At 52.2% G+C, this 20,572-nt stretch overlaps 1 protein-coding gene across 3 annotated transcripts in view; it reads left to right on the forward strand.

The window, feature by feature from the left end:
• The first annotated feature begins 1,712 nt into the window (after positions 1 to 1,712).
• Positions 1,713 to 20,572, forward strand: part of SIN3B (SIN3 transcription regulator family member B) — a 43,923-nt gene continuing 25,063 nt past the window's right edge. For 2 of the 3 annotated variants that reach the window (XM_027548132.1, XM_027548133.1), the window contains exons 1-5: positions 1,723 to 1,846; positions 2,088 to 2,194; positions 3,493 to 3,646; positions 10,909 to 11,109; positions 16,732 to 16,875. In XM_027548132.1, coding sequence (XP_027403933.1) covers positions 1,739 to 1,846; positions 2,088 to 2,194; positions 3,493 to 3,646; positions 10,909 to 11,109; positions 16,732 to 16,875 — 714 coding nt within the window. In that variant the 5' untranslated portion in view covers positions 1,723 to 1,738. Of the gene's footprint in view, positions 1,847 to 2,087; positions 2,195 to 3,492; positions 3,647 to 10,908; positions 11,110 to 16,731; positions 16,876 to 20,572 lie in introns of all 3 variants that reach the window. The other variant, XM_027548131.1, reaches the window with a different exon arrangement.

The raw sequence follows: 20,572 nt of genomic DNA on the forward strand, positions 1-20,572 counted from the left end.
TATCATGTAAACCTCTAAATCTGAAGATGGTAGAGTAACTGGAACAGAGTATTACACTTGTAACTTCCCTTTGAAGTATCTGTCACAGTTGAAACTTTACATCTGTGTATGTGATTGATTTTTATCCTTCTTGAAAGACTGATGACACTCTGGGGGTAAAAGCCTTGTTACCTTTGCTCACCATTCTACTTCTGCTGCTGGAACTCCCCCTATAGTCGTGTCCGACTCTTTGTGACCCCATGGACTGTAGCCTGCCAGTCTGCTCTGTCCATGGGATTCTCCAGGCAAGAATACTGGAGTGGGTGGCCACGCCCTCCTCCAGGGGATCTTCCTCACCCAGGGATCGAACCTGGGTCTCCTTCTTTGTGGGCAGATGCTTTACTGTCTGAGCCACCGGGGAAGTCCCAATTTTACTCATGACCCCTGGCAAATGATGCACCCGTTGCCAATATAGTCTCAGCTTTCCTGCACCTCTTCACAAATAGAGATACCAAATGAAGATGATGTACAAGAGACTGTGGGACGGCAGAGAAAGTCGGGCAGTTTCTTGAGAGAGAGGATATTTGGGTTGTATTTTGCAGGATATATAGGGTGCTTTTTGTGTAATGAAGAGATAGAATAGGACTTCCGGCTGACACATGGGGTCAGGGAGCAGCCAGGCTAAGCAGGCATTGACAGGAGTTTCTGCACAGATAGAAGGCAGCTTACTTGGGTGAAAAATTCTGCAAGAAAAGGTTCATAAGGGGCAGGTTTTTATTGCCTTCCATGCTGCATACAAATGCTTAGATTTAACTCGTAAGAAATAGGAAGACCTTGGAGATTTGGAAGCAGTTGTGGAATGATCTCAGTTCTTGATAGCACTGGGACTGGAAAAACTGGTTAAGAGGCTCCCAAACTGGTCCAGTGGGGAAGTGATGGGAACAGGACTAGAGAAGTGAGGAGAGGAGGATCAGGACTAAGTCAAGAGCAATTTAGCAGGGACTTCCCTGGTGTTTCAATGGCTAACACTCTGTATACGCAACACAGTGGGCATGACTTCAAACCCTGGTCAGGGAGTTAGATCCCACATGCCACAGCTAAGAATTTGCATGCCACAAATAAGATCCCACATGCTGCAATTAAGACTTAGCGCAGCCAAATAAATTAATAAAAAAATTTTTAAAAAGCATTTCGGCAAAACTTCAATGCAGGGCCTTGTATGCGGGTGCGGTGTGTCCCTAACCCTAATCCCAGTTGTTACATCAACCCTAGAAAGCAGGGGTCCAGAACACTATTTCAGTAAATATATCAGGCTGTGTAGATCTTAGCATCTGTAGAAGCTATTCACTCCGCTGCCGGAGCGCAAAAATAGCCAGAGGTGCCCAGTAAAAGAGTGGGCATTCCAGTGTTCCAGTAAACCTTAAGTTTGCAGACACTGAAACTTGAATTTCATAGAATTTTCACGTGGCGCAGAATAATCTTCACTATCGGAGTTTTTCCAACTTTTAAAATTGTAAAAAGCATTCTCAGCTTACTTGTGGGGCCGGACAAAAGCAGAGGGCAGGCCTTGGTTTGCCCACCGGTGGTACTTTAAGCGTTAGCAGCATTTCAGTTTTACGGATAGGATCCTACAGCCAGTCCCTCAAGGAGTTTTGCTGTCCCAGCCGCCGCCGGGCCACGCCCCCTCCGGGCGGAGCCAGCGCATGCGCGGCCGACCCTCGGGCGGGGGGCGGGGCGGGCCGCGGCTCCGAGTTCCAACATGGCGCACGCTGGCGGCGGCGGCGGCGTCGGCCCTGCGGGCCGGGGGCTGAGCGGCGCCCGCTGGGGTCGCTCGGGCTCCGGGGGCCACGAGAAACTGCCGGTGCATGTGAGTGGTGCCCCAGCCGTCCCTGGGGAACCCCGTCGTCCAGTCCCCGGAGGTTGGCGCCCCCTACCAGGGCCCCGCCCGACCCTGGCCCTGCGTCGGCCTCCGCTCCTCTGGGCCCTGGACCCGCGACTCCCTGCCTCCGCCCCTCGGAGCCCGGCCTGTACCCCTCCCGCCAGGGACCCCCGGCCCCGTCCCCTTCTACGCCGACCGCGGCCCACCAGGACCCTCCCCCTCCCCGCAGGTGGAAGACGCCCTCACCTACCTGGACCAGGTGAAGATCCGCTTCGGCAGCGATCCTGCCACTTACAATGGCTTCCTGGAAATCATGAAGGAGTTCAAGAGCCAGAGGTACCTGCGGGGCCCCTGCCCAGGGGGACGTCCCAGGGTACGCCCTGGGCCGCAGTGGGCCTGAGCGGAGTGGGAGCCACCACCCCCCGCTGACCCTCAACAGGGTGACCTTGCGCAGGTTATGACTTCTCAGAGCCTCAGTTCCTTCTTCCAAAAAACGGGACGGAAGGGTACCCTCCTTGTGGAGCTATTGTGGGGATTCCTGGAAGGAGGGCAGGGATGGGGTGAGGCGAGTGAGGCAGTCAGGCAAGCACAGGGTGAGATCCTGTCTTTACTCAGAATGTTGGGTTTTTTTAAGATAAATTTTGTTCGTTGGGGATTTTTTTTTTAATTTAGATTTTTTTCCCCTCCGCCAAGCACTACATGAAAATGTTACTTATCCTGATTAAGGAATGTTTTGGCACTCTCTCCCCCTCAAATCTTAATCCCCAAGGTGAGTGCCTCACTAGCCTCGCCCTCATCCCAGGCCTGCTTGGGAAATAACGCACATAAAATGCTTCATAAGGAACCTGGCACTTAGAAGGCATTTAAAACACATTAGCTGTTTTCATAGGCACAGAATCAGGGGGGTTAGAGATATATCGGGGACCTCCCGATCCCCTATCTTGTTTGACAGGGGGCTTGCTGAGACTTAGAGTGGGCCAGGGGTTCACCCAGATTCACGTTAGGAGCAGAGACGGGACCAGGACTCCATCCCTTCTGACTTAGATTCGTGAGTATCAGATCCACACTGTGCAGCTTTCCCAGAGGAAATAATAACGACAGGCCTCACCTGGTTTCCTTCCACAAGACCTTGGCCCTGACTGTAGCCCTGAGGGAAAATCCTGTCTCCTCTCTCCGTGAGCTGTTAAGCAGTTTCCATATTTGCAGGGCCTTTGACATTTATGCATTACCGTCAGTTGCTGGGAACAACTCCTGTGTCACAGCAGATCGCTAATTCGTATGAAGTGAATTTATCTCCCCGTTTAGAGGACTTGGCTTCCTGTCTCTTCTTGGAGCTCAGGATGTGCAGCTGGCTCTCCTGACATTTTCAGAACCTAGCGCACGTGCTTGCGGTTTTTTGGGAGCTGTGCTGTGTGCCTGTTGTGTGGGTTTTTGCCAGGAAGATACAGGGAGCCCAGGCCTGGCTGCCTTGGTGGTGGACCACTGTCTGCAGAGTCACACAGAGCACAGTTTAGGGTGCTTTGTTGTCTGTTGAGCAGCCTGTGTCCTGGGACGCTTAAGAGAGTCAGAAGTCAGCTCGGTTCCCAGTTTGCCCCCTAAGACTCTCCTGCCACTCCTGGTCTTCTTTGTTCCAGCATCGATACACCTGGCGTCATCCGACGAGTGTCGCAGCTCTTCCATGAACACCCTGACCTCATTGTTGGATTCAACGCTTTCCTTCCTCTTGGCTACAGAATAGACATTCCCAAGAATGGCAAGTTAAACATACAGTCGCCTCTGTCGAGCCAGGTATGCAGTGGTGTGAGTGATCTGGCCTCAGCACCGCCCACCCTGGCACTGGGGTACTCAGGCCAGGCAGCGTGTCTCGTGTGTTTTTCATTGGCAGGGAAGCAGGTGAAGGGCCGGTCTTCTTGAAATGCTTCTAGCACAAATCAAAATAAATCGAAACACCTTCCCCAGCAGCCTCTGCGTCCCAAATTGATCCATTTGGCAGATTTAAATCAAGAGTGAGTGTGCCTGTATATGTTAGTGAGGCATTCTCCGAACATAGTTTTATGTCCAGTCACAATCAGAGATGTGGATGGACCTAGAGTCTGTCATAGAGAGTGAAGTAAGTCAGAAAGACAAAAACCAGTATCGTATATTGGTGCATGTGTTAACATGTGGAATCTAGAAAAATAGGACAGATGAACCTAGTTCCAGGGCAGGAATAGAGACTCAGACATAGAAAACGGACATGTGGACACAGTGAGGGAGGGGAAGGTGGGGTGAATTGGGAGATTAGGTTTGGCATAAATACACTACCATGTGTAAAACAGACAGATACTGGGAACTCTGGAATATAGCACAGGAGCACAGCTCAGTGCTCTGTGATGACCTAGAGGGATGGGATGGGGCTGGAGTAGGAGGGAGGTCTAAGGGAGGGGATATGTGTGTGTGTGTGTGTGTGTGTGTGTGTGTGTATAGCTGATTCACTTGGTTGTACAGCAGAAACTTAACATTGTGAAGCAACTGTACTCTGATTAAAAAAAGATAATGGCAATCGGAGCCACCAAGGTCTGGGTTTGCGGCTCCCCCTTAGAACGCTAGGCAGGCCATACTTGTGCTTGGGCCCGTGATCCCTCTGATCACCCTTGGCAGCACACGGAATAGAGCGGTGGAGATGCATGTGTGACCAGCCATCTTTATTGTTGATGTGCTTCATTTCCCTGCGGGTAGGACCATGGACTCAGCTCAGGCTTGTGGTCCCTTCTTTAAGTGACAGGTGGCACCCTCTTCTGTCTCTGCAGTCCTTTCTTCTTTGAGCTCACCAGACCCCCTGAGAAAAAGACTGTTTGAGCTTTACTTTTATAAGGTAGCCATTATCTTTTTCTCTCCTCGGTCCTGTTGCCATTTAGGGCATAACACATTGCTGGTGGCGTTGCTGGCCAGGGCATTGTGGGTGTTCAGCGGCATCCCCGGCCTCCACCCGTAGGCCCTCACCCAGTCGAGACAGCCAAAAACAGATCTCCAGACAGAGCCACATGTCTCCTGGGAGCAAAATCACAGCATTGAGAAGCCCTGGTGTGACTGAACCAGCTCTTTGAACCACCTCCTCCTCCATCTCTGCCCGAGGGGTTTTTGCAGGGAAGCTAAAAATCTACCGTGAAGCATTTTGTAGGTTTCTCCTCTGTTGAAGGAGATTGCAGTTTCCTATCAATTAGGGAGTCAGGATTTGAAAAGAGAGCAGTGCAAGGCGACTTGGCAGTGGCGGGTCCCTCTCCGAGGGGGGCTAGTGCACACGTTCTGCCTTTTCTCTGCAAGGCAGTCTTGTCAGCACGTCAGCACCATAAGCAAGTCATCTCATTAAAGCTGAGGAGTGCGCCTCACTTTTAAAAAGGTACTTGAAAGCCTGGGGCCAAAAAAGCTACTATTTCATGTTTGCAAATGAAGCCCCAGGATCCAGAGGTAGTGCTTGTACCTCCAGATGATAAAAGCCTTAGCAGGGATTAACCTTCGGAACAGTCCCGGCTGGCGAGAAAAGCGAGCTCTTTGCAGCTGTGTGTGCGGGGGCACTTTGCTGAATCCGAGGCGCTGTGTAAACACTGGGTGTTGAAGAAAAAACTGGTGACCAAGCCCTAAATTGCACTCCCCATGTGGAATTTGCCTTTCTCTAGCCCCGTGGGAGTAACTGCTCCCAAGGCCGGATCTTCACTCAGCCTCTCCTCCTCTTCAATAGCCGCAGGGCTCCTGCTGCTCCCCAAGTGACTTCCAGACCTGTTGGAGAGATAAGGGGAACCGACCAGTCTTGTCTGCCCCCGGGGTGGATTTTGTGACTGCAGGCTTATTAACTCTGAAGAGGAGTTTGATGAGAACGTTCCCTTAACAGCTGCCTACCAGGGCTTTTCTGTCTTGCTGCAGCCTAGGAGCCGCCATGTGTGGGGCTGCCCCCCCTCGCCCGAGAGGTCCGTGCCCTTCATCCCCTCCGGTCACCCGCTGCCGTCTTGGTTTCAGTCATGTCTGCTTCCAGCCCTGCTTCCCGCCAGGCCCAAACCCCATGTCTTCTGAGCTTCCTAGAGGCCTTTTCAAGTCAGTGGTAGCCTGAGAACTTTCCAGGGCTCCCTGCTCACTAGTGCCATGGTGATTTTTTTTTTTTAACTGGTTTTTCTGGCTTCACTGTACTGAAGAAACTTCTGTGTGTGTGTGTGCACACGCGCGCATGTGTATGTGAATATTTTCCATTTCTACATCTCGTCATTAATGCTGTCAGCTATAGACAAGGAGAGAATGGTGGTTAAGCGCTAAGGAAGAGAAGTGGTAGCCTGTGGGGAGCCTTTTGTGCAGGGCTTCTCAGCCTTGCCGCTGGGGCCAAAGTGTTGTTCTTCATGGGCATGGGGCCCGTCCCACACTCTGCAGGCTGTTGAACAGCATCACTGGGCTGCACCCCCCTGATGCCAGTAGCACCCCGACCCCCACCCCCCGCCAGGTACGACAACCTTAAATGTCTCTTGATGTTGCCAAGTGTCCCCTGGGTTGGGAACAGAATCTCCCTGGTTGAGACACTGGCCTAAGGGAAAGATAAACAGACATGTGCCATGATGTGGGCAGCCTGCCCAGGAAGACCATCCCCTGGCTGCGGCCTTTGGGGCCAACACCTTTTTGGATCTGGTTGACTTTAGTTATAACGTCACCTCCTCAAAGAGCTCCTCCTCCACCAATTCCCATCCCCAAGTCATTATCACAGCATCCCGTTTTACATATTTCAAAATAGCATAGGAGAGCTAAGAAATAAAAAATGCACTGTTTCCTGTTGGTTTGCCTTCCCTGGCAGGTGGGGTCCTCCAGATCAGGCCTGACTTGTTCATGACTGTCCCCGTTCTGGACACCTGAAGGGCGAGGCCCCGGGCGAGAGTGGTGAATCTTGGCTGCCAGTTCTGCTCAGGATAGACCCTGCCTCTCGGGGCGGCTCCTCTGTACTTGTCCAAGATCACAGCTGCTTAGATGAACCTAAGAGATAAACCTTGAGGTGCGGTTTATAGTTTAGTGTTCCCTCTACATTCAAAGGGAGCCAGCTGCCTTCCCTCTGGGAAGGGTCATGCAGTGTCCATTCAGTCTCGAGGAGGCCACCTCTTGGCTTTATGTGTTAGTCATCCATGGGGCAGAGGTAGGCCACCTCCTCTGTGCCAGGCACTGGGGTTTGTTCAGATTCCTGGCTCTCCGGGCCCTTGCATGGTTGAGGTGGGGGCTCATGCGAGACACATACGGATGGGTGTGAGACGTGAGAGGGAGTTCAGCGCCACAAGTGAAAGATAGCAGAAGCCAGGCCTGGGGAGGCATGGTGGGCGGAGGAAGGGGAGCAGGGGCCACGCCTGTGTCCTCTGGGGGAGGCTCTGTGGTAGGAGCGTCAAGGCCTGAGGTGGGAACGAGTGGGTGTGCCTGAGAAAGCCAGGAAGCCGGTGGGGTCGGGACCTGAAGCAGAGGCTATAGGGGAGAGATCCAGGAGCGTGAGAAGCCAGGGGAGAGTTCTGAAAAGGCCCCTCCAGCTGCCATGCCAGAAGTGGACTGGGGGGACAAGAGAAGATCTGGGAGGCTAGGGGGGGGCCCTGTGTGAGCCAGATGGAGTGGAGGGTACTGAGGACCAGGGGCGAGGTATCGGTGAAAGTGGGCAATCCAGGTGATGGCAGGATGCCTGCGGCTCTGGGTGGACGCAGCACCCGCTGAGATGAGCAGTGGGGCAGGGGGCGGAGGGGGCCGCTGCTCCCTGTTGGGACGTCCCCTTGAGGGTCTCTTCAGTGCCAGGCAGGGCTGTGTTTGAGCACTCGGATGGACCAGGCGGCCGCGTATGGCAGTTCCTTAGTGTCCAGCAGGCGTTTCTACTGTGCCTGGTCAAGGCCACCCACGGCAGGCAGAGCACACAAAGGCCTGGATTGTTCCAGAAAGTTTAGACCAGGGGTTGGCAAACTGTGGCCCACGGATCGAGCCAGCTTATGTTTGTATGGCTGGTAGCTTCTACATTTTTAAGATTGTGGTTAAAAAAATTTTTTTTAATTGTGGTGATATTTACGTAACATAAAATTCAGCATTATAACTATTTTAATGTGTCCAATTTAGTGGCTTTTTAGTAAATTTACAATACTATGCAGCCACCACTAATTCCAGAACATTTTATTACCCCAGAAAGAAACATGGACCTCCTCAGCCCCATCTTTCACACCTCCCCGCCCCTGGCAGCCACTAATCTGCTTTCTGTCTATATAGGTTTTCCTGTTCCGAATACTTCGTATAAATGCAGTCATGCACTGTATGTCTTTTTGCGTCTGGGCTTCCTTCTCTCAGCGTTGTGTTTTTGAAGGTCATCCATGTTGTATTGGGGCTTCCCCAGTGGCTCAGCGGTAAAGAATCCACCTGGAATGCAGGAGACCCTGAGTCAGGAAGATACCCTGGGGAAGGGAATGGCAACCCACTGTAGTGTTCTTGCCCGGAGAATTCCATGGACAGAGGAACCTGGCAGGCTACAGTCCATGGGGTTGCAGAGAGCTGGGCATGACTTTAGCAGCTCACAACAGCAGCAACATGTTGTACCAGCACTTCATTCCTTTTTAAGGCTGAATAATATTCCACTGCATAAACGGAACACATTTTGTTCATTCATTCATCACTTGATGGACACGAGGGTTGTTTCCACCTTTTGACAATTGTGAACAGCGCTGCTGTGAACAAACATAAGGATTTGCTTGAGCACTTGTGTTTGGTTCTTTGGTGGATACCTAGGAGTGGAATTGCTCAGTCACCTGGGGACCACGTTTAACTTGCTGAAGAATCACTGGACTGTTTGCCGCGGTGGTTGGACCATTACCGTCTGACCTTTCTTGTGGAGCCCTGGTCTGCAGGGGTGGTTCTCCGTCTTGTCACCGTAACTCACTTCCAAGAACTGGAGGAGGCACATGGTGCTTAAAAATGCCCCCTTATACTGGTGGGAAAGGAGCCCCCAGTGAACACACAGCCTCCTCTGAAACCATCCTGGGCTCCACGGCTGCTCCCTCCCCCTGTCCCTGCTCAGCTATTCCCACCCACAAACCTGTGTACCACAGAGGAACACAGGATCAGATCTCTGTTAGTTTAAGTGAAAGGTGATCAGGAGGAGCATCCCCAAAGTGATTTAGAACCAATTCCAGTGCTGGGGAGAAACAGTACTAAAGAGTTGTGACTGCTCTAGGTCTCTTGTGTCTCTGTTTTCCTTGGCTTCCTAGAGTTGCCTCTGCACCCACCCCAACCCCACATTCACCCCCACCCGAACCCCAGATTTGTATCTCAGAGTTCTGACCCTCAGTGTCTCAGAATGATTGTATCTGGAGATAGGATCTTGGCAGAGATGATTAGGTAAAATGGGGCCGTTAGGATGAGCCTTGATGCAGGCTGACTGTGGTCCTTACAAGGAAGAAATGTGGACACGGGGAGTACCCTCAAGGATCTGTGCGCGCAGAGGGGCAGCCCTGTGAGGACGCAGCAGGAAGGAGGGGCAGGTGTCCAGCCAGGAGGCCTCGGGAGAGGCTGCTGACCCCTTGAGCTTGGACCTCCAGCCTCCAGAACTGTGGGGAGGCGGTGTCTGTTGTTGCCGCTGCCCAGCAGCCCTGGTGCACCAGTGGACCCACTCGGGTGCTGGCGGTGTGCCTGCTGGAGGCGGCGGCAGTGTGCCTGGAGCCCCCTGGAGTCCAGGGTCAGCTGCAGGTGCCAGGGGATTTCACCCGGTCATCCCCAACTGTGGATGAAGCCCACTCTCTTCGAAGCACTGCTCCAGGCACTGGGGATACAGCCATGTCCAAAAGAGAATCCCTGCTCCCCTGGAGTCTCCCTGCACCTCAGGGCTGGACAGACAGTAAAATAAGTAAAATGTGTCACCTGTAGGAAAGCGGTATGTGCCGTGGAGAAAAAGAGCAAGAAAGGGGCTCAAAGTGCTAGGAGATGAGGTCTAGAAGATTCCCTGAAAGGGGTTGTGTATGCAAAGACCTAAAGCCGAACCAGAGGGTTCCGGACCTGCCCGAGACCCGGGCGGGGACCCGCAGGAAGCCGAGGGTCAGTCCTGACAGCCCAGCTGTGGTCAGTGGCAGAGCGAGGCCGTCCTCAGGTGGTGGTTCAGTCGCTAAGTCGTGCACGACTCTTCGACCCCACGGACTGCAGCACACCAGGCTTTCATGTCCTCAGCTATCCCCTGGAGTTTGCTCGGGTTCCTGTCCGTTGAGTTGGTGATGCCATCCAACCATCTCATCCTGTGCTGCCCTCTTCTCCTTTTGCCTTCAGTCCTGACATCCTCAGGACCACACGTGAAATTCCAGTCTAAAGGCGGAAACGTCGCCTCCTTTGTGGGGTGGTCCTGCCCCGCTGTGAGTTAGGATTCCAGCTTCTAGGAGAGAGGGACATGTGTCTGTTTTTTATTTGTATTTATGTTGACAGAAAAGCATGTAAATGGAGAGCATGCTTGATGGCTGCTCAGGGCCCATCAGTCTTCTCTCATGTCTTGCCCCGGGCTTAGCACCGGAAGTCCCACAGCCCTGGGCAGCCTGGACAGGGGGCCTCCCCCACCTGCGGGGTCCCAGTCTCCTGCCTGCTGACAGCGAGTAGCTTTCACACCTGAAAACAGTCTTGCTGGAATGGACTGGCCAGAGGTGGGGGAAGACTTATAAACGGCCCAGAATTGTGCTCCGAAAAGGATTAAACCATCCACTCTTCTTAGTTTTCTCGTGAATGCTAATTTTTCAGTGTGGAGTGTGCATCATGGTTTCGTGGTCTTTGAGTCTGTTAGAAGGGTCGGGCAGAGGTGAGTTGGTGAGGCTCCCAGGAATGCACGGGCACTCGGAAGGCTGAGGTGGGGCTCTGTGTCTCCCCGTTTGCGTGCCCCGTCTCTGCTTCCCTCTCTCCAGGCCCCCAGAAGTAAACTTTTTCTGTATCGAAGGAAAAGACTCGGCCCTGTGCTAAGTTTTGCCTGCTCCCGCGCACAGCAGCTCAGTCTGGTGTTTCTCACAACCTGCTCCCCTGTCGGGCCCGACAGTAACTCGCTGTCGTACTGTTGCCAGGAGAACTCGCACAGCCACAGTGACTGTGCGGAGAGCGTGAAGCAGCAGACGCTGTACAAGGAGGACAAGCCCCAGGTGCCCTTGGAGTCCGATTCCGTGGAATTCAACAATGCCATCAGCTACGTGAACAAAATTAAGACCCGCTTTCTGGACCACCCGGAAATCTACAGGTCCTTCCTGGAGATACTGCACACTTACCAGGTAAGAAGACTTGGGCCACGCTTCTCTGCGGGTGTGGGCATCATCGTTCAGTGTCACGTGCGTCGGAAGCATTCAGATTTTCTCCATGAATTCCTGTAAAATTCTGATTAGCTCTTTTTTTTTTTTTCTGAGTTAATTTTATTTTCTGCTGTGGTAGAGTATATATGTAAAAGTTAACCGTTTTTAAGTGTACGATGCAGTGGCGGTAAGTACTGTACAGTCACACTCTTGTGCAGCCATCAGCGTCATGCATTTCCAGAACTTCTTCATCTTTCTGAATTGAAACTGTGTCCCCATTAAACTCTTAGAACTCCCCCTTCCTCCCTCCCCCAGCCCCTGGCACCCACCCTTCTACTTCCTGTCTCTGAATCTGGCTCTGCCGGGGCCTCCTGTGAGTAGCTTTGTATCTGTCCTTCTGACTGGCTCGTTTCACTTAGCGCGACGCCCGTAAGGTCTGTCTCTGCTGTACATGTGTCAGAATGGCCTTCTTTTTGAGGTGGAGTATTATTGCATTGTATGGCCTGGCCTTGTTTTCTTTCTCCATTCATCCATCAGCAGACACTTGGGTGGCTTCCCGCTTACGGCCACTGTGAATAGCGCTGCTGTGAACAGGAGTGTACCTGTTGGTGTTCTGTGTAGGTCTGCTTCTAATTTGCTCTCTGAGGCACCTCTGCAGCCTCTTTGGGAAACACACATTAGAGGATTAAAGAACCGCCACCCCCACCCCTGCAAGAAGACAGTTTTCCTTTTATAAAATGGCTTAGTTATTATGTAGACAATAGAACTACCCTTTATTTATGCTGATTACAACTGGGCCTTGCGCCAGGTACTAGGTCAACAGAGACGAATGGTTGCCATTGCCTACGAGTTCAGTTTAGTGCGAAGGAGAGGTTTGTCAGCGCTGAAGGTTGCTGACCCCGTGAGGGGTCAGGGAGAGGCTACTTAGGTTGAATGTCTTTTAATATTTAGTTAATTACTTCGGCTGCATTGGGACTTGGTTGTGGATCTCGGTCTTCAGTAGGATCTATCACTGCCGCACGCAGACTCCAGTTGCGGCCTGCAGGCTTGGTTAACTCTGTGGCAGGTGGGATCTTAGTTCCTGCATCACAAAGGGGATTCTTAACCACTGGACCACCAGGGAAGCCCCTCAGGTTGAATCTTAACAAATCAGTCAGAACCATCAGGTGAAAGACAGAGTCTCTCGGCGCTGGGCACGGCCTATGCAAAGGCCCAGGGGCCAGAGCGGGCAGCTGGCTTCAGGGAAATTGGCAGGGAGTACAGGCAGGCCAGTGGCAAGGGGCATCGGTGTCATGCAAGGAGTTCAGACATCATCTGTGCGCAGACATGGAGTCTCTGCTGCTTTTTGTTTTTCTAACCAACAGAACCCATTAAAAAAAAAAAATGTTTATTTTCATTTATTTATTTGGCTGCGCCCTGTCGTAGATCTTTGTTGTAGCATGTAGTTGCGGCATAGACTTTTTAGTTGTGGTTTGTGGGATCTAGTTCCCCGACCAGGGATTGAACCCCGGCCTCCTGCCTTGGGAGCACGGAGTCTTAGCAATTGGACCACCAGGGAAGTCCCAAGGACTCACTTTTAAAAGTGAAGTCTTATGCACAACCTTAATAAGAGAAATAAAGAAGTGAGATTCCTTTCCGCGTAAATGTTGATGAGATGAACAGCATTTGCTTCCTGCAAACCCAGTGGAGCTACTTCGACGGCCTAAACGTCCGCGGGCAGTGGTGCTGACGTCATGCGTGGCCTGCAGCCTCACATCCAGCGTCTGCACGGGCCTTGCACAGCATCAAGAACTTCCTGCTTCCCACAGAGAGGTGGTTGCACGTGGCAGCTCTGAACACCGGTCTGTTTGCAACCATGGGGGTTTATGGGTCTTTCACAGATTGCGTGGGGTCCAAACATCTCAGGGGCAAGAAGGATCATTAGAGGGAAGGCCAGGAGATATCTGTTCTGTTGATGGGAGTTGAGCAGAGACGTTAGACTAACTTAACCAAGGTCGTAGCGAAGGGCTGCAGGTTGATTTGGAGAATGCGTGAGGGGGAAGGTTACAGCTCAGCCTTCTCCAGCCACAGCCACAGGAGTCAGTTGGAAATGCAGCCGCTTGGGCCTCCACTCCAGGTTCTGCCTGGCACCGGCTTTTCCAGCAAGCACCCTGGCAACAGGGACCATCCATTTCTTCAAGAGGAGCTGGCAGTGTGAATTTCTATGTGAGTTATTCTGATTTTAGAACATTGGCTCAGATTTTTTTTAATTTACGTAATCTATCTTTGGCCGCCCTGGTTCCTGGTTGCCGTTCGGGCTTTCTTGGGTTGCGGTGAGCGGGCGCTGCTCTTCGTTGTGGTGCACGGGCCTCTCATTGAGTGGCCTCTCTCGTTGCGGAGCACGGGCTTTAGGGTGCTTGGGCTCAGTAGTTGCGACCCGTGGGCTTTGTTGCCCCACGGCATGTGGAATCTTCCTGGACCAGGGATCAGACCTGTGTTCCCTGGATTGGCATGCAGATTCTTAACCACTGGACCGCCAGGGAAGTCTGGGTTTGAATTTTTTTTAAGACATTGTGAGGCCAAAGTGGCTCTAGAGTAAATTTAGCCACATGTTACTTTTTTTTTTTTTAAACCTGTTGAGCCTTGATTCGGATCTTAGCTGTGACCCTTGCCCTTCAGAGCCCTTTTGCTCACCACCCTGAACCTTGGGGTTCCAATCCATAAAATGGCTATAAAGCTGGTGGTGCCGACCCAATTAAACGTGGTTCACTGAGGTCACTGATTGTAGCACAGTGCTTGCCTCAGGTCACTGGAGGGGAGTGGGTTCCCTGACACAGCCTCCTACATGGGTTGTGTGCCTGGACAGGCACAGCCAGCTCTGCCCTGACGTCACCAGGGTGACCGCACTCTGTACATACGCCGGCCACAGGGCTTTTGGGAAAATGGGTTCAGGGCACGACACTCAAAAACTGTGTCAGCCACACACTGACAAAAAAAAGGTACTGGGCCTTTTCTGGTGGTCCAGGGGTTGAGAGTCTGCCTGCCAGTGCGGGGGACACAGGTTCAGCCCCTGGTCCGGGAAGATCTCACATGCCCCAGGGCAGTTAAGCCCGGGTGCCGCACCTGCTGAGCCCACACGCCTTAGAAGCCCGCGTGGTCCACAACGAGAAAAGCCACTGCCATGGAAGCCAGAGTGCCGCAGCTGGAGAGGAGCCCCCGCCCGCAGGAGCTAGAGGACGCCCATGCGCAGCAACAAAGACCGCAGCCAACAAAATGGATGTGCATAGGCGCCTCCTAGGAACCGGTAGCACCATGTACTCGCCTTAGATGGCTGAGAGTGATGTGAACATTGTAACACTTGACCTTGGAGAAGACCTGAGGTTCACCTGTGGACATGGGTGGGGGAAGGTTGCAGCCTGCGGGTCACTGTGAGGTACCAGGAGGGAGTTTCCTAAAATGTGATGGGAGGATGTCGCCCCAGATTGGAAGGGTGGCTCCTGACAGTCGAGGGAGGGTGTGTGTGTGTCGGGTGGCGTGCGTTTCCCGCATGGCCTGGCTCAGCCAGGTATACTTCTCCACACACACCCCTTGTTACTCCTGGGCAAAATCCTGTCTTATTAGCGAATGCAGAATCCACACCACGCTCAGATCATTCTTTAGCATTTGTCCCAAACAGATGTCTGTTTAAAACAGGCCTTGGAGCATGGCTGACTCTTTCTGTGGGAAAATTTACAGGCAGTACATCCCCACATTAGAGAGTGTGCCCCCGTCACATGATCGTAGATGGCGCCAGGCTTCCCTCTGCCAGTGGCACCAGGCTTTCTTTGCACCTTGTAATGAGAGCGCCCAGCTCCCCACCGCCTGCACAGAGATCACCATCACTTACTCAATCTGATGAGCAAAAATGCTCTCACCATGTTGTGGGCGCTCAGTCATGCCCGACTCGTGGTGACCCCATGGACTGTAGCCCAGCAGGCACCTCTGTCCATAGAATTCTCCAGGCAAGAATACTGAAGCTGGGTTGCCATTTCCTCCTTCAGGGAATCTTCCCCACCCAGGTATTGAACCCTAGCCTCTTGAGTCTCCTGCATTGGCAGGAGCCACCTGCTGTGATGCTGTTTTAAATTGTATTTCTTCAAACATCACTTAGTCTGATCACTGTTTTATGTGCATAGGAATGATTTGTATTTGTCCTCTGAGCTGAGTGATCTTTGCCTGTTTTTTCCTTTGGTCTTCAAGTGTCCCGGTGACTTGGGGCAGGGTAGGGTGGAGGCAGTTTTTCCTCCCTCCTAACTAGGTGCTCTGTGTGCCAGGATTTGGAAAGTACCTCTCCTCGAGGGGTGGAGCGGGCCGAGAGGGGAGAGCGAGCCGAGGGCTCCCATTCCTGTCTCTCCCCCTTTGCAGCTCCGGCGGGGGATGTCGAAGCCTTGTCATGCTGCTTGCTCTGTCATGTTCCGGCTGTGAAGTTGATAGGGGCTAACTTTTTTTTTAATTCACTCTTCTTTTTTTTTTTTGGCTACTGGGTTTTTTTGTTTTTTTTACTTTTTATTTTAATTGAAGGAAAATTGCTTTACGGAATTTTTTGTTTTTTTACTTTTTATTTTAATTGAAGGAAAATTGCTTTACGGAATTTTGTTGTTTTCTGCCGAGTATCAACATGAATCAGCCATAGGTATATACACGTCCCCTCCCCTCCCTCGTGACCCACTCTCCCATCCGGGTTTTCGATGCTGTGCCCAGGCTTTCTCCAGTTGTGTGAGCAGAGGCTGCTCTCTAAAGGCGGTGCGCTGGCTTCTCATCATGGTGGCTCCTCTTGTTCCGGAGCATAGTCTGCAGGCGCGCCAGCTTCAGTGGTGTGCCGCACAGACCTCACGTAGGGTTTTCCCAGGTCAGGGATCAAAGCCGTCTCCTGCATTGGGAGGCAGGTTCTTACCACAGCGCCAACAGGGAAGTCCAAGGACTGACTTCTGATGGCCGACTTGCGTTCTCCTTGCCCCTTCCTGCCCTCCCAACCTGCAACCCCTCTGGTCTTTATCCTGTTGTCTTAAGCTCCAGGTCAAGCCATCTCCTTTCCGGGGCCTTGGTGACCCTGGGAGAACAAGTCCCTTAACGTGCAGGCCCTTCCTGTCCTTCTTCGCCCTCTGCCTCTTCCAGACCCACCGCTAGCTCATTTCCCCTGCCCAGCAGGACGAGGCCCCTTGCCCTTGGGAGCACTGTGGGTTCGCCGTTGACCTTGCCCTTCCCCAGCCTCTGCTCAGCAGTGCTGCTCGAGGGCTGAGGCAGGGTCCTTCCCTGACCTTGCCTCTCCCACATTGCCTCCACATTCCCAGCTCTGACCCCATCCATGGCTGGGGCTCAGGCCAAGTTGTGCAGCAGGGTCAAGATGCAAGCACACGGGGCTGTTCTTCAGAGCCGGTGGAAGGGGAGTGGTTGGGGAGTAACCCGAGGTGGCAGCGGGCTGGGCCCCTCTCTCCTGGTGGCAGCAGTCAGGGGCTCTGCCCGCCGAGTCTGTCTTTTGTGAATCGTCTCTTTCTCCTCCACGATGGGATGCCTGAATGTCCCAGCCTAGGGTGTCTCCTGGCTCCTTGGCTAACGACTTGTTTTCCTTTTCCTGAAAATCGACAGAAGGAGCAGCTGAGCACGAAGGGCCGTCCCTTCCGAGGCATGTCTGAAGAGGAGGTATTTACTGAGGTGGCCAACCTTTTCCGCGGCCAGGAGGACCTGCTCTCCGAGTTTGGACAGTTCCTGCCTGAAGCCAAGCGGTCCCTGGTGAGTACAGAGCACCCACCCCCGTCTGGGGCCACGTTCCCAGCCAGAACCCCACACCTCAGTGCAGCCTTCAGGCCAGGCTGGGTTTATCCACTCCCCAGAGACACTGGCTTGCCCCTGAAGCCACACCCAGTGCAGCCACCCATGGGCCCCGAGTGCAGGCTCCAAGCCCTCATTGACCTGGAGCAGGTCCTCCGGAGGGCTTCTCTGGACCGAGAGCAGCGGGTGCTGAGGGTGGTTTGGGGGGCAGAGAGTCTTCCGATGGAGACCTGCCCGTAACCGGAGCCTGTGGTGCAGGAGGGGTCAGGCTCACTGCCTGCCTGTGCGGAGGGACCGAGTGGACGTGGGCTGAGGCTCAGCAGTGCCTGGGCGGGGGCATAGACCTGGGAGCGGAAGAGGGGCCTGGGATGGGGAGTTCGGGAGCGCAGACTACACCGTCAGCCTTTCCCTCTCTGCTGTGGCCTGAGGCCTGCCAAGCTGCCTTTTCCATTTCCTCCTCTTCTTTTTCTTTTCTTGCGAACTTAACAGGTTTCAGAAAAAAATTGAAGGAAAGTTCATGTAACACGACGTTCACCGTTTTAAAATGCGCAGTTCAGTAGTGTTAGGGTTTTCATAGTGTTGTGCAGCCGTCACCTGTGTCTGGTTGCAGAACGTTCCCAGCGCCCGTTAGCAGTCACTCCCCATGCTCTCCTCTTGAGGCCCCGGCAGCCACCAGTCTGCTTTCTGTCTCTGTGGATTCACCTGTTCTGGACTTTTCATGTATTGGTAGATGGGATCACACGACATGTGGCCTTTGATTGGCACATGGCTTCTTTTCGCTCAGCATCATGATTTGAAGCTTCATCCGTGATGCGTCAGCACTTCATCACTTCTGTAGTCGAATAGTAATTCCGTCGTGTGGCCGGGTCACAGCTGTTCATCTGTCGCCCACTGGTGGACACCTGGGTTGTTGCCACCTTTGGTCACTGTGAGTAGTGCTGCTGTGAACACACGTGTATAAGGTTTTGCTTGAACACGCGTGTTCAGTTCTTTGTCTGTACCTGCTGCTGCTGCTGAGTTGCTTCAGTTGTGTCCGACTCTGTGCAACCCCATAGATGGCAGCCCCCCAGGCTCCCCCGTCCCTGGGATTCTCCAGGCAAGAGCACTGGCGTGAGGTGCCATAGTCTATACCTTGGAGTGAAATTGCTAAGTCACACGGTAATTGTATGTTTAACTTTTGAGAAACTGCCAGACTGCTTTCCACAGTGGCTGGACCATTTTCCGCTCCCACTGGCAGTATACTTGGGTGTCAGTTTCCACATCATCACCAATGCTCAAGATTTCCTTTTTTTTTTTTTTTTAAAAAAGATAGTCTTTGAGTTGGCATGAAATGGTATCTTGTTATAATTGTGATTTGCGTTTCCCTGCTGACTCATGATACTGAGCATTTCATGTGCTTACTGGCCATCTGTTCACCTTTGGAGAACTGTCTTTTCAAGTGCTTTGCACAGTCTTCCGTTTGTCTCCTGGTTGTTGGGTTTTAAGGGTTCTTTATATACTCTTGTCATCAGTGCCTTATCAGATACTTTCCTCTGTTCCGTAGGCTGTCTTTTCGCTTTCTTGCTCGTGTCCTTTGGTCAGGTCCCGTTACCTATTTTTTTCCTTCCGTCGCCCATGCTTTCACTGTCAAATCTGAGAATCTGTTGCTAATTCTGAGGTCATGAAGGTTTACTTCTGAGTTTCCTTCTAATCCTTGTATAGTTTTAGCTCTAATGTTTGGGTCGGTGATCCAGTTTGAGTTAATGTTTGTATATGGTGTGAGGTGGGGGTCCAGTCTGGTTTGTTGAGGGAAATTGTTCTCTTCCCGTTGTATAGTCTTGGCACTCGTCAGAAATCAGATGGCCAGTATTATGGGTTTATTTCTGGATGTTGAGTTCTAATCCGTTGATCTCCATGTCTGTCTGTGGCCAGCACCACATTGTCTTGATTACTGTAGCTTTGTGGTAAGTTTAAAATCAGGAAGTGTGAGTCCCCCAGTTTGGTTCTTTTTCAGGATTGTTTTGACAAGTCAGGGCCCATTGCAGTTCTATATGAATTTAAAGATTGGATTTTCCATTCTAGCAAAAAAGACCATTGGGAGTTTGAAAGTGATTGTATTGAATCTTCCAACTGTTTGGGGGAGTATTGCCATCCTAACAAGATTAAGTCCTCTACCCAACAAATAGGCAGCATTTCTCCCTTTATTTAAATGTTCATTTCTCTCAGTAGTGTTTCATAGTTTTTTTTTTCCCCACTGTGTAAGTCTTGACCCCTTTGATTAAATTTATTTCCAAACACTTTATCCTCTTTGTTGTCATGGAATTTTTTTGTGTATAACTTGATTGATTGATTATTTTTGTCTGTGCGGGGTCTTCTTGCTGCTCGGGCTTTTCTCTAGATGTGGAGAGTGGAGGCCACTCTAGTTTTGCACGGGCTTCTCACTGTGGTGGTTTCTCTTGTGGTGCACAGGCTCTAGGCATTAGGCTTCCATAGTTACGGCATGTAGGCTCAGTAGTTTAGACTCCCTGGCTCCAGAGCACAGGCTTAATAGTTGCTCCGAGGCATGTGGGATCTTCCCGGATCAGGGAACAATTCTTTACCGCTGAGCCACCGGGGAAGTCCTGCCATTGTTCTCTTAATTTCGCTTCTGGATTATTCATTGCTCATACGTAGAAACAGCACCGCTTTTTCGTGTTGATTTTGTATGCTGCAGCTTTGCTGAACCCGTTTGTTTGCTTTGATAGTTTTCGTGGATTCCCTAGGATTTGCTAATAATATAGTTTTTCCAGTTTGTGTGCCTTTTGTTTCCTTTTTTGGCCCAGTTGCTCTGATAGAACTTCCAGTATTGTGTGGATTAGAAGTGGTGAGAGCAGGCGTCCGTTTCTCGCTCCTGATCTTAGAGGAAAAGCTTTGGTCTTTCACCACGAGTGTGATGCGAGCTGGGGGCTTTTTGTAAGCAGCCTGAGGTTGAGGAAGCCCCGTCTATTCGAAGGTTGATGAGTGTCCCATATCCTGTCTCCACTCGTTCTCTTTGCCCTTGACGGCAGCTTGGGGGTGAACACAGAGAGTCCCCCTCCCACCCTCCTGCATCACCACCGCCTCTCCTGGGTCTGCTTCTAGAGTAAGGGTGCAGTGGGGCACGGGGCTGCAGGACAGCAGGTCTCGCAGGAAGGGGCTCACAGGGCAACAGCAGTCCGAGTTTGGATGCCTCTTGGTTGATCAGGTGGACTTCGGGTGGGCAGCCTGGGGCTCATCCCCACGTTACTGTCTCCAGGACACAGAGCACCATCCCTAAGTGTAGAGTTTCCATGCAGAAATACTTCCTGACTGAGCCAGAGAAGCTGGCTCTGTGGCACAGAGAGTTCTGTGCCTGTCTGTGGGGCTGACGTCAAGTCTGGGAGCTGTGGCCAGTCCTGCCCACCCTCTTGGAGTCTCGGGTGTCCTGGGGGGCTGGACTGAGCCCAGTGAGCACACAGCCCGGACCTCCTTGGGCTCTGGGTGCTGCAGGGGGCCTTGAGCTGGCCATGTCACCTCCCAGGCTTCATTGCCTTCTCTCTTATGTGGAACTGACCACCCTTCCTGCTCAGGCCAGGACTAAGGTATTGTCCTTCAAGTGCTTCTTGCAGGGCCCAGCTTATACTCAGTGCTTTGGAAAGCGCTGCTATGGTTGTGTTGGAAA

The sequence above is a fragment of the Bos indicus x Bos taurus genome, chromosome 7 (genome assembly GCF_003369695.1).
Source record: "Bos indicus x Bos taurus breed Angus x Brahman F1 hybrid chromosome 7, Bos_hybrid_MaternalHap_v2.0, whole genome shotgun sequence".
NCBI classification, from domain to species: domain Eukaryota; kingdom Metazoa; phylum Chordata; class Mammalia; order Artiodactyla; family Bovidae; genus Bos; species Bos indicus x Bos taurus.